The 13,120-nt window shown below is 58.4% G+C and overlaps 2 protein-coding genes across 2 annotated transcripts; both read left to right on the top strand.

The window, feature by feature from the left end:
- Positions 1-3,334: 3,334 nt before the first annotated feature.
- PTTG1IP (PTTG1 interacting protein) lies at positions 3,335-8,622 on the top strand. The gene is made up of 7 exons (XM_080604961.1): positions 3,335-3,511; positions 4,607-4,659; positions 5,670-5,778; positions 7,394-7,496; positions 7,598-7,663; positions 7,972-8,018; positions 8,252-8,622. Exons 1-7 carry the CDS (start codon positions 3,421-3,423, stop codon positions 8,293-8,295), a joined length of 513 nt encoding a protein of 170 aa, XP_080461087.1. The 5' UTR covers positions 3,335-3,420; the 3' UTR covers positions 8,296-8,622.
- A 258-nt stretch (positions 8,623-8,880) lies between these two features.
- SUMO3 (small ubiquitin like modifier 3) lies at positions 8,881-12,626 on the top strand. Its single transcript, XM_080604960.1, has 4 exons — positions 8,881-9,046; positions 9,258-9,386; positions 11,120-11,191; positions 11,915-12,626. Exons 1-4 carry the CDS (start codon positions 9,026-9,028, stop codon positions 11,975-11,977), a joined length of 285 nt encoding a protein of 94 aa, XP_080461086.1. The 5' UTR covers positions 8,881-9,025; the 3' UTR covers positions 11,978-12,626.
- The last annotated feature ends 494 nt before the right edge of the window (positions 12,627-13,120 follow it).

The following is a 13,120-nucleotide window of genomic DNA, read 5'->3' as shown; positions in this document are numbered from 1 at the left end:
AAATGTCCCAGGGAGAAGCTTGTGGACATTGCAATGTCTTGGGAAGAGCCCAGCATCCCTGAGGAGCTCTGGAAACATCTTGGCTTTCTTTTTCTTTGTGGCCGAGCAGCTTCGGGGGGCACCTCCTGCGGGGTCACTGGCGGCCAGGACCGGGGCAGCTCCAATACTGGCGGAGGGTTTTTAAAGCTGCATAAAGAAAACATTTCTATTTAAAAAACCTTCTGGGTTGAGGATGTCAAGCCACAACCACAGCCAGCCAACTCGTCTCGGGTTCGGCTTAGAAATCTCTGCCGTTGGGCCGCCGGGGCCGTGGAGCAGCCACCGGGAGACAAGAAACATTTGCCATATGTTGAGGGATTACTGTATAAAAACGAGATGCTTGGCCGGGCTCCAAGGTAAAAGGTTTCCAAATAGAGTCTGAATCCTGGACGGAAAAGTCCCAACTAAATATAGCCATGGCAGTCTCGGAGCTGACTTTCTTCTCTCGAGTTCACTTAAAATAGCCCGAGCAGCGGGGGCTGCCTGCAGGTAGCAGCGTGTTTGCAAACAGGGGCCTGACCCTGCCGAGCTGCTGGTGCTCAGGGACACCAGGATGGGGAATTGGCACTTGGGGGCTTGAAAAGGTGAAGCTTTTCTGCCAGGTTTCGGCATAGCTTGCCGTGGCCCGGGGTTGCTGAGAGCTGGGGTTAGAAATGAGGGCACGGAGGCTGGGAAAAGCCCTGCTGGGAGATGGAGCTTCCACGCAGAAAGGGCAATTTGGGATTTTCTGGGCTGCCAGCCCTGGTCACACGTTTCTGAGCTGCGGGCTGCTGCCCTCAGCCTGAGACCCAGGAGCTAAAACCAAATCCCGGCCCCGGGATGGATGCCACAAAATGCGTGGGGACGCAGAGGCCGGTGTGGTGCCTTGCACAGAGCAGCAGCAGCAAACCCAGCCCTCAGCACTGCTCCACGCTCAGGAAGTGAAATAATTCTGCAAAAGCCCCTAGAAAAAGAAACAAAGCATAAATATCCGGGAGAGGAAAGCATCTGTCAGCTGCACGCCTCGTGCTGAGGACGGCACGCGGGGAGGACGCTGTCAGGACGCGCTCGGGATAAAGCCGAGGGAACTCATCGTGGGAGACGTGCACAGGGTGGTGCCGGCCACTCGTGCCGGGGGCAGGAGGGTGCTAAAGCTGCCTTAAACGGCAGGGGGAACTCCCAGCAAAGAGGAAGTGGTGTCAAAACCCAAGGTGTAGTCAATAAACTCCAAAAGGAGGTGAGACAAGCTCCCCACGTTGGCTTGTGGAGGACCCACAGAGGCTGTCTAACACTTCCGCGACACGGGCAGTATTTTATTTGTAAGGCCTCACTGTTCCTATCACAGATGCTAGAAGTTTAATTTAAACTGAAGCCCGAGACAGTCGGCCCTACAGAACGCGGGGCATCTGAGACTGGGCATCATCGAAAAAACGCAAGTTGTCTGAAAGAAGGAAAACTTTTAGCTCCGGTGTCCAAACAGCGTGGTTGTAAATCCTTCAAGAGAGGCGGGAGAGCAGCCCGAGGTGTGAAAGCCTCGACAGAACGGGAGCTGCCAGGAGGGAAAGTCTGGATCTGCAAAATTAACGCTCCCAAACAACCGCCCTGGGGAGGTCGGGGACACGGGGGAGGCACGGCTGGGAATAGCAAATACCAGCGGAGTTATACCTTACATAGATAAAACTGCTGCTGGAATGGGCTTTCTGAGAGCCCGGAGAAAAGCTTTTGTTTAATTTATGGGGCTCGGGCTATATTTAGCCTGTGGATCCTTGGGGTTTTATCTCGTATTGTCGCTCCCAGCGAGCAGCTGCAATGCCTTAGTGGTTTGCTGTTTTTTTGGTTTTTGTCTTTTTGGACTTTTTGCAGGTGTGGGAGCTGGCCCTGCTGGCCCCCAGGGCACAAGGGCAGCCCCAGAGCCACCCCCACACCCCCACACCCCGCTTTCCGAGCCTGACCGGGGCTCTTTCACCCTTTGGGATGGTCTTCAAAAAACTTTGAAGAAAAACAAACAAACATACAAACTTTGAAGAAAGACAAGAAAAAGCAGCTGTTTCCAACCTACAGACATTTTTATTTTTTCTTTTTCTCCCTACAGAGGGAATCTTTTTGGGGTGAGTCCCCGCTGACATAAAAAACCTCTGGGTTTCGCAGCGAAACCCTGCCAATCTCCCTCTTCCATCCGTGGCTGGCATGCCGAGCTAATTTTATCCTCCCTGGCCCCCCCATCTCCTGGAGATTGTCCTGTTGCAGCCAGCGAGTGCTAGAAAATAGCACATCGCCCACTCACGCAGCCTCCCTCTTCAAGGAAAATATTTATATTATGCCAAAGAGAGGGTTTCCATGGCAGTGATGACTTTAGCACTGTTGCCTTGGAAACCACTTGAGGCCATCTCGAGCGGGTTGAAAATACCCTTTGCAGACAAATAAGGCTCATGCACGGCCTGGCCCCTCGCGGTGGCTTCTCCGTGCCCCCCGGCCCCCTGCCTACTGCTGCTGCACGGGCATGGGGCTCCCGCGCCCACGCTCCCCGCGTGTCCCCACCGAGTCCCTGCCGGTGCTGCGGGACGCTGGACGGCCACCACGTCATCTGGTGGGCGAGGAGAAGAGGCCAGCCAAGCGAGGAGCTTGGCAAACCCTAAAGCCAGCTCGAACCCAGAGCTGGCTCGGGCTGCGCGGCATTGCTCTGGAAGGGAAAAAGCTGGGAAGCGCATCAGGGCACATCCCCAGCACCATGCCCACGATGCCTGCAGCACCTCTGGTCCCGGCCGAGGCCCCTGGGGCTGCTCGGGTGACCCTGCCTGCTGCTGTCCTGCCCCGAGCACCAGCTCTCGGCGGGGCACCCAGGTCCCGACTCCCTGCTGCGTGCGCGGGGCCGCCCGTTTCTCCAGGGGAGCTGCCAAAATCTCCTGCCTGCCCACCTCCCGAGTGCTTTGGCTGACCCAACACTGTCGTGCCTTTGCTGTCCGAGCCTGCGGGGGGACTGTCACCATCTTGCAGCCCGTCCAGCTCCCAAGGGAGCACGGAGCCTTCGGAGCGGGCAGACGACGAGCGCCACGGTGCAGGCAGCGATGCCGGGCGTTCAAGCTACAGCCTTGGGTGTGGGTTTTTGGTTTTTTTTTTTGGTTTTTGTTTTGTTTTCCCTCTTTTGTCCTCTGGGCAATCAATAAAAGCACCTGAGGAAGCCGCTGCCGCCCCAAACGCCCGGCCAGCACCGCCGAGGGAACCCACCCGGGGGGATGCGCCCCGGCCGCCGCCGCCGCTCCCTGGGGCCGGGCAGCGAGGGGCCGCCCCCGGCCTGCCCCCGCCCCGCTGCCGGCCCTACAAAGGCGGCGGTCCCAGGCCCTTTCCTCCTCCTCCTCCTTCTCTTCCTCTTCCCCCGGCCCCCGTCCCGCTGCCGGTGCCGCCATGGCCCCGCTCCGGGCGCTCCGGTTCTGCGCCGCCCTGGCCCTGGCGCTGCTCCCCGCGGCCGCGCGGGGCGAGGAGGAGGCGGCGGGAGGTGAGCGGGGTCCCTCGGGGCCGTGGGGGGGGTCCCACGCGTGTCCGTCCCGGTGCCGGCCTCGCCCGGCCCCCCCCCCCCCCCCCCCCCCCGTGCTCCCGCACCGGTGGGAGCCGCAGCCCGTGCGGGGGAGCTGCGGGGGTCCTGCGGGACCGTCCCCGTCCCTTGGGGGCTGCAGCCGCGGTGGTGGCGAAGGGCACGGCCAAGTCCGGGGGTTTGGATCCTGGGCTGCCCCCCCCGGGGCTGTAAGAGCGGGGTTCAGGGGTAGCAGCGCTGGGGGGTCCTGGGAGGGTGGCGTTAATGGAGATGCAATGGAAGCGAAGGCACTCCTCTCGCTTTCCGACCGTGTCCCGCGGTGCGAGAGGGCTGTTCGGAAACTCTCCGCAAACAACAAGTCGGAGGTGGCCCAGCCTCGGCTGGAGGAACGGGCGCGATGTGCTGCCCCAGCCCGTCTCGGGTCCGGCGCAGGGCCTGCAATCTCGGCCTCTCCGTGGCGCGCAAGCCTCCTTATCTGAGGAGGCGCGTTAATAAATTGCCCGGTTGTTTGGAGGGCTCCGTGCGGAGCATGTGACGGGCGGCGGGTCACAGCTGGGGCTTCCTTCCAGCTGGGAAGGGAAAACACAGCCCTGCTCTGCCGCTCGCTTGCGTGGAGCTGGAGCTCCCCGGGGGCTCAGCACGGGGACCTGCAGCGGCCCCGGGTCGGGGGGTGCTGGGGGTGCTGTGCCTTGGCTGGCAGCGGGCGGGATGCTCCCACGCGCTGTCCCTGCCCGCTGGGTGGCTGTGTGAGGGGGCTCGGGTCCGTGACCCGCACCCCAGCAGCCTCATGCCTCTCCCCTGTGTCTGTGCTTTCAAGCTGCTGCTCTGCGGGGGCTCGGACAGGTGTGTGGTGTCGTAAGTGGGGACACTGAGGGTGTCAGACACTGAGGATGTCACATCCTTTTGAGTCTGGTGGCTGGCAGCTCTGACAGGAGTGTTAAAATGCGCTGTGGCCGGTGCCATGGGGCTTAGCTCCCTGCAGAGCCAGGGATGAGAGCAGGCTCTGGGGTGTGCTGAGAAGCTCCTCATGGTCCTGAGGTGTCCTTTCCCTTCCTGCAGATTGCCACCAGTACACAAACAGGAGCTGTGAGGAGTGCCTGAAGAACGTCACCGTAAGTAGCAGAAGTAAAACCCCAATTTCTCCCAAAAGTGCAAGCGCAGCACACGTTTCGGGTGGCTCGGAGGAGCCCCTTCCCCCTCGTGGTGGAGGGACTCCGTCGTCCCTGCCTGTTGCAGTGAAGACAAACGCCCCTCGGTGCTCTGGGGCGAGGCCACTAGGAACTGCTAGCTTCCTTGTCTGCTTCTTGAGTCATCAGCTGAACTGCTGAGCTCCTCCTAGGAATGTGGGACGCTGCGTGCGGGCAGGTGTGTCTCCTGAGCGCAGGAGGACCCTGCTGCCTGCTGGGCTGCTCTCCAGCTGGGCTGTGCTCGCTGATGGAGCGGCTTGCACCCAGCTCCGTCAGTTGCCTCGCGTGGAGCAGGAAGTCAGGCTCTTCCTAGAGTCTCTTCCCACTGAGGCTTTCCTGTAAACAGTTGGTTTCCCTTTGGCTTTCCTCACGTGGCCGTACATAGCCCCCGTCCCGGGCACGTGGTGGGGTTGGATGGGCCAGCAGGCTGTGGGGACAGTGGCACTGGGTGGACAAGGGCTGCGTGCCTGTCCTGCGGACCTCATCTGCTGCTCATCTTTGGTATCAGCAGGCTTGGACTCAGGGCAGAGCTTGCAGCGAAGTCTGGGGGCTGTGGGCAGCTGAGTGGCTGGGGCTGGCTGGGGAGGGCAAGTGAGGGCACACGGACATCTGTTCCAGCAGTTCTGCATCAAGTGCCTTGTTTCAAAGGCTGTCCTGTCCCCAAAAAACTGTGCAGAACTTAATGATTATTGCTTTCCTGCAAGCCAGGAGAAATGTTCTCAGCATCTTAACTTGCTCTGGAACTCCATGCCCCTTGCAGCTGCCTCTCCTGGCGCAAGGACCTGCTGCGAGCTGCGCTGGCCCTGCAGAACACCTGATGTTTGCTGGGCTGGGCAGCCCCGGCACTGAGGAGCCAGCGGTGGCTAGCAAACTGGAGCCTGGCTACCTGGCAGTGCTGCTGCCCAACGGTGACACCGTGCTGTTGTGTGTTGCAGTGCCTGTGGTGCGTCAGCAGCAAGCGGTGCGTGCCGTACCCTGTGCGGCGGATCCTGCCACCGGCCGACCTGTGCGAGCTCCGCTCTGCGCGCTGGGGAGTCTGCTGGGGTGAGTGCCTGGGGCTCGAGCAGCGCCGGGCCTCAGCAGTCAGCGCTGAGCAGCCCAGGCAGGGCTGCTGCTGCTGGTGTGGCAGTGACCCACCGAAGTCACTGGGGGCTCCTCGGGCATCGGGTGAGGAAGGTGAGTGGGAGCAGTGCCCCGTTTTCCGGCAGGAGCAACCCCTGCACTGCTCCCGGTGTGGTCCTCGGGCTTCAGGACGTGGTGAGGACCAAGGGCACTCCGTGGGCAGCGGCCCCGCAGTGCACAGTGCGCACACCCGTGTCTGAGCTCTGCACCAGCCGCTCTGCCCTGAGCCCAGCACGTGGCTCCCTGCGCTGCTTCTGTCCCTCGGTGCTGTGCCTGCTGGCCCCGGCAGACTCTCAGGTCCGTGGGGACTACAGGAAGCACAGTGAGGTGGCTTCTCCTCGAGTTCACCCACCTGAGAAAGTATTCTCTTCCAAAACTAGCACATGAACCACCTGGAGCCGAGTCATCTCCAGGGGCTTTTCTGGCTGGAGGTTAATTGGCAGTGTTTCCTGCTTGGTGGCTCTCTGGAAAAAAGACCTGTTCAGACCAAGGTTGTGTGCTTGTGCTGGGACAAGCGCCATGTGTTGGGTGGAGAAGCATTAGGGAAACAAGATGTGGCTTGGTTTCTGTCACCTGTCCCTGTGATGCACGTGAAGTTGAATTGTGGTCACAGTGAGCTATTGTTCCGGAGGCTGGATTCTTCACCTGCAGAGGGAAAACTGCTCCCACACCTCAAGAAGAGAGAATCTCCTCTTTGTGAACATCAGTTTTTGAGACTTGTGTAAGACCTTGAAATACGAGTTGTATGCGAGTAGCCTCAATAAAAGGCCTTATTGTGGAAGAACACATTCCTTAGCTTGCAGAACTAGCTTTAGAGAAGATTAGTCCTGCAGGAGATTAGCTCTTAAATGTGCCTGCATTTATGGTGTGCGACTCCAGCCTTTGTTATCAGGCAGAGGAGTGAGCAGGGCAGGGGTGACACGAAGGCTGGGCTCACCCCACAGAGCCACGTGTTTCAGAGGTGCTGCTGCAGACCTGTGCTGGTGGAGAAACCTCCCTTCTGGGATGAGCAGTCTGGTTAGCTTTGTCTTGCCTGCCACTGCTGATTTCCAATATTCGGCTTTTGGTTTTGCTGCAGAGCAGCTGGCCAGATGAAAACTTCACCTTGCACATCAGGAAGGCAATGCTGTCGAGTCAGATCTCAAACACTGGCTTTTTCAAAGCCCTTACCTGGACATCAGTCTGTGGACCTGCCCATTCCCGGGTGACCGGTGAGGGACAACTTGGGATGTGGGGACAGAGGCGATGCTCTGCAAGCTGCTGGCTGGCTGCCACCTGCTCTCCCAGATCCCTGGTGAAATGCCCCACGTGGGCATGCGATGTGGGGCTGGCTGCCTGAGCCACACCAAGAAGGAAGCCCAAAGCGCTTTGGGTCTGGGATGTGGTAGTGCACCTAGAAGTAACGCCTGTCTTGCTTTCCCCCAGGCACTCCTGCATGCCTCAAGTCTGGTAACTGGAGCTCCTGCGTGGCTGTAAACACCGCGACTTCTGGCAGCTGTGTATTTGTGTGCTAAGTGTCTTTTCTTGCATCCTGCAGTGAACTTTGAAGCCCTGATTATTGCAATGTCTGTGGTGGGAGGAATGATCCTTATCATGCTGGGTGTCTGCTGCTGCTGCTGTTGCAAGAAAAAGAGCAAAAAGCAAGTATCAGAGGGGGAGTAAGGGGGCTGCTCCCAGTTTTCCTGAAGAGCAGCTGAGGTGCAGCCGTGGGCTGTTGCTGATGGGCTGTTCTGTCTGCCAGGCCGGACAAGGAGGACGAGCGAGCAGCCCGGGAGCGGGAGCGGAGGCGGGTACGCCAGGAGGAGAGGTGAGGCCACGCTGCTGCACCGAGTGCCGCGCTGTGCCGTGCAGCGTGCTTGGTGTGGGGTGTGCACCATGAGCAGGGCCCCTGCTGGGACCTGGGGGTGCACCATTGTGGTGGTGGCGTGCATCCACCCAAAAATCCCAGAGGCCTGCTCATGTCTGCAGGGGGGAGGCTGCGAGCCTGTTGCGCTGGCCCTGGGCGAAGCTGTGATTCTGGAGCTCCCCAGCCTGGGAGGGAGGCAGGAGCTGCAGCTCCTCCTGCTCGGCTTTGTTGTGCTGTTTGCTGACTCGTGGCTCCTTTCCTGTCCGCAGGAGAGCAGAGATGAAATCGCGGCACGATGAAATCCGAAGGAAATACGGTACGGTGGCTCGTGCTGGTGTCTTCCGCTAAGCTCTAGATCCAGTAACCGCGTCCCGCGATGGGAGGGCGATGGAGCCTGTCTGCCAGGAGGACACCGGGACCGGCAGCCCCAGGGGAGCAGGCTGGGGGCGTGCGAGTGACAAAGAGCTGTCCCCGGGAGCTCTGGGTGGCGGTGGCTGGGGGGAGAGCTGCTGCTGGGGGGGGGTCTCACCGGTCTCCCTTCTCTCCTAGGCCTGTTCAAAGAAGAGAACCCCTACGCCAAATTTGACAACTAGCCTCTCCAGCGCCGCGGGGCCTCGGATGCCGCCCGCCAGGAGGAGAGCGCCGCGGCGCCGGTCCCGGTGCTGGCTGACACCGCGCCCTCGGCTCCGCTCTGCGCTGCGGCGGCGGCCCCGCGCTGCCTGCCCGCGGAGGGGGGCGAAGCATCCCGGTGCGCCTGCCCGGCCCCCGCCGCGTCCCCGGGGGCTGGGGCGGGCCGGGGCCGGGCTTTACCAACCCCCCCCCCCCCCCTCCCAGCTGTGCCTTTCTGGGCCTCTCCCGGCAGCGCCGGGGGGGGCGGCTGCGAGCCGCAGCAGCGCATTAAACCCGCCCTGCTCACCTGCCCCGCGCCGCCTGCCTCCTGCGAGCCCGCCCGGGGGGCGCGGGGCGGGGCGGGGCCGAGACTGGGGGGCGGGGCTTGGGGTGAGGCCACGCCCCCCGCGGCGCTGGCCACGCCCCCCGGTGACGCACTTTCCAGAGCCGCCATAGCCCCGCCGCCTTCCTTCCTTCCTCCGCCGTGCGCGCCCCCGCGTGGCCCTGCGCGCGCGCGCGCGAGGCGCCTCCCACGTGACGCGGCCGGGCGGCCAATGGCGCGGCGGGGGGGAGGGGCGGGGCCAGGCGCGCGCGCGCGCTCTCGCGGGCGGTTGGCGGCGGCGGCGGGAGCCGAGCGCGGGCCGCTCCCCTCAGCGCGTGCCCGCCCCCTCCCCCCCTTCCCGTCCCCGTCCCCCCCCCCCCGTCCCCGCCGCCATGTCGGAGGAGAAGCCCAAGGTGAGGCGCGGCCCGGCCCGGCCCGCGGCTGAGGCCTCTCCGCCGGGCACCGGGGGCCGGGCCCGCTCGGCGGGAGCTGCTGCTCCGCCCCGCCCCGCCCCGCACGGCCCCGGGGGGCTGGAGGGGGGGGGGTGTTGGGGGGGGGGGGGGAACCGGCCCCGGGCCCCGCGCTGTCCCCGCGCGGTGTGTTCACGGCGTCGTCTCCCCGCAGGAAGGGGTGAAAACAGAGAACGACCACATCAACCTGAAGGTGGCTGGGCAGGACGGCTCCGTGGTGCAGTTCAAGATCAAGAGGCACACGCCGCTCAGCAAGCTGATGAAGGCGTACTGCGAGAGGCAGGTACGGGCGGCGGCCCCCCCCCCCCCCCGCCGAGCTGGGGGTCCCCGCGCTGCCCCCCGCCGGGAGGGGGCCCCGGGCCCTGCACGGTTTCGCCCCGGGGGGTTCCGAGCGGCAGCACGGCCCGGGGAGCGGGCCGGCTCGTGGCGGGGTGTAGGGCGAGGGCGTGGGATGCTGAGGCTGGGCTTGTGAGTGCTTAGTGAATGAGAAGTGCCTCTTCCTCACCCCGTGCTCCTGCGTCTCTAAAAATCCTCCGTGACACCGTTACCAACACCGCTTCGGTTCCCATCCTGGCTCAGATGCTAGTTCAGCCTCAGTTTGTAGCCAGGCAACCCTCGCTTTTATCACATGTAAGATTTGGATCATGCAGGGCGTGCTTTCCGTTTGGAAGAGTGCATGAAAACAGGTTGTCCCATGCCACCACTTCTTTCGCGATCTTTTTTTTCCTCCTCCTCTTCTCACACGTCCCTTTTGCTGCTTGCTGCGTGGCTTTGACTGGGATGTTCTGCAGGTGGCTGCAGGCTGCTCTGTGCAGGAGGCTGTCTGTCCCTCGGGGCTGTCGGTAGCTCACTGGGAGAGTGCTTTATGCAGGCTCTGAGCGTGTGTGCTCCTGCACCATCACAGGTGGAGCAGGGGTGCAAATGGCTTTCAGAAGCGGAGTGAGTTTCAGTTTGCAGGCATCTCTCCTTTCCTGTCACACGTGATGTTCTTTCTTTGATTCCTTGAGGCTTACATTGCACCCTGTCCTGTGCCTGATGCAGCGTATGTCTTCTCAGGCTGGGAATGAGCTAAATGCGAGGGGTCCTCAGAGATGTACGGAGAACTTTTGTGCTTGTGTGGCTGTAGGTAAGGACTGGCAGGTTGGACAGCAGAGGGGTTTTCAAGAGTTTTAGAGGGCAAAGCAAAGCCCTAGCTCACTGAGGCAGGGAATGAAGGCTGCATCACGCGATTAGAAACTGAATTCAGTTGTGAACTCAGCTTAGGCTTTAAAAGCCAGACTTACTAACTGTAAAAGTCTCGAGTGAAGAACCCTAGCATGTTTCTAACAAAGCATACGAGTAAAAATCTGTGTGGTGGTCTGTGAGTTCTTTTTTCCTTAAATGCTTCACGGTTCCTCTTTTTGATAAAGGACTAGAACTGGGAGCGAATGCCTGGCATGAGTCAAAAACTTGTCTTAAGTATGGGCAGTTGGTGCTGGCAGGCAATTGCACCAAGAGGTAGCCTTTCTAGGTTTTTTGGAAGTGTTTTCTTTTGAGTGAACTGCAAATACTCTTAACTTCCCTGCATGAAAAACAATTGGCGCTCCTCTCTGCCATGTCCTACAAGGCTATCTAGAACTGTCCGCTGGTTGATCTCTTTTCAAATTTAACATCACCTTTGGATGATACTTCTTTTCTTGGCTTTCTGCTTTATTCTTTAAGCCCTTCTTGAAGTTAAACGTTACTTTCTTGTTCTCCGTTGCCTTCCGGTGTTTGTTCCTTGCAGAGCAGGATTGCAGGCTGGGTCAGAACCGGGTGCCAGACCAGCACCTGTGGCTCCGTATCGAGTCCTTGCTGTGACAGCGGCTGCCCGACAGTTCTGCTTCCTCAGTTCATGCAGCACAATAGATGCATTGTTTCCTATTCATTTCAGCCTTACCTTTGTTAATATCTCTTCTGATAGTAAATCACTAAATGCTTTATTTGGATTCAAAAGCCGAAGTGAGGTTTCTCACACTAACTACTCTGAACTTGCAGGGTTTGTCAATGAGGCAGATTAGATTCAGATTTGACGGACAACCGATCAATGAAGCAGACACACCTGCACAGGTACGAAAAACACTTGTACTGCAAATTGCTGTAAAATACTTTGTTGGCTGCATGCAGGTCAAAGGGTTTTGGAATCAGGATGATTCTCAAATAATTCAAGTTCAGCTCATTCAAAATAATTTGTCTAGAGTGGGATTCCTGTCCCTTTGAGTTCTGTCACCGATGGGTGTTGGGGCAGAAGATGTCTGAGCGCTGGTGCTGAGCAAGCTGGCGCCGAGTGCTGCTGTGGACAGCAACCCAGGAAGGTGCTGGAGTTTGCAGCTCTGTCCCGCTTCTGCTTTGGGCTGAGGAGAGCCAGGACTGAAGCTAAATGCCACGCTGCTGTCAGCTCCCGTAACGCTGAGAATTTGGGGAGCTTCTTGTATCGAGAAGGCCTGAGGTGAGGAATAGAAGAAACGCTTGGCTGAGGTGGTTTCTTGCAGAAGACAGTAAATGTCTGAGCATGGCCTGAGAGACAGGCGAGGCTCCAGAGCCTGTTCTGGCATTGGCGGCTAGAGGTGGCGGAGGTTCCTGAAGCAGGCTCTGCCTGCAGCTGTCTGAGACACGTTGGGCAGTCCTGTGGGGGCGACGCTGCCTGGAGAGACTGCTGGAAGGAGTTGGACATAGTGTTAAGGTTGCACCTTAAACGCTCAATTCTTGGTACTGGTCGGGGTAGAGATCTGAGTGCTTTTGTACCTGTGTGGTTGTGAATTTCAAATCCTGTGTTTTCTGGTTAATTAACAGCTGGAGATGGAAGATGAAGACACTATCGATGTGTTCCAACAGCAGACAGGTGGAGAGTGTTAAGACGTGCCATCCTTTTGAGAAGAGGAGTTTAAGGATCCTCATCGCACCTCACTCTCATCTGGTTTTGGATTTGCTATTAAATAGTAAACAAATGAACATGCCAATCACACAGGATTCTTCTAAACTTTAGAGGACATTTACCAAAATTGCTTGTTGTCTTTGACGTACTGCGTGTGCAAGTCAAAACAGTATCTGCAGGGATTAATCTATATCTTCAATTGGGCCAATTTGATTTAAGTTCTTATTAAGTAATATACGTTGTCTATCTGCTGTTAACTTTTTTTTTTTCTTTAAACCTGTGGCCTAAATATTCATCCATGTTTTAGGACATGGACTGTTCATTCCTGGCTGTTGTCGGTCTTGCCCCTCTGTTTAATTCTAATCTTGTAAATAATTCAGTATATTTTCTTGCTAATCAAGAGCTTAAAAGTTTCCTTTTATAATATGCCTAAGAGAAGGAAAAAGAGATGCTGATTTAAAGTTTTTAGTGTGTTGCAAACAGTTACTTCAGAGATGTTAAGCCTATGACACGAGGTCTGTACGTGCAGATCCGATGCTTAGTATAGAGTCAGTTTGAAATATTCCAGATTTACATGTGCGTTGCCATGATTTGATAAAAGTCGCCTGAAATATACTTTTTTTTAATGCAGTCATGAGAATCGTCATGAATTATTGTCAGAAATGGAGTTATCAGAGTAGCAGGTCCCGAACTAATGCTCGTGACAGAGCTGCGAGGTGTTTTGTTGTGCAGGTTTATGAAGAGAAGCCTCTCACTGCAACCTTGTCCGTCTGCTAAACAACCGACAGAATTTGTAACCTCTCTTCTGCTCCTGTTGGTACATCTCTGGAACCTGTGTCGTTGTGTCTCAGTGGGTACTGGAGAGACCTGGGCTCAGGGCTCTCTCTAACGCTGGTTTTTGGTAGAGAAACTTGGTCTGTAAGTGGGGAGGGAAGCCTCCACTGCCACTGCGCTGTGTGTGCAGAGCTGCCAAGAACCCGGTAGGCGAGGACACACGTACATACGAACGTGCCCGCGTGCTGGGTTGTAAAAACCCAACAAAACCCCAAACTAGGCTTTGAATTCCCCCTGCGCTGCCAAAACTTAACCAACTTTAAAGGGGTCTGCGTGAGTTTGAGCTCCGG

This window comes from Anser brachyrhynchus (genome assembly GCF_964034855.1).
Source record: "Anser brachyrhynchus genome assembly, chromosome: 9".
Classification (NCBI taxonomy): Eukaryota; Metazoa; Chordata; class Aves; order Anseriformes; family Anatidae; genus Anser; species Anser brachyrhynchus.
The sequence above is the reverse complement of the archived record's forward strand: the minus strand, read 5'-3'. Positions and strand labels throughout refer to the sequence as shown.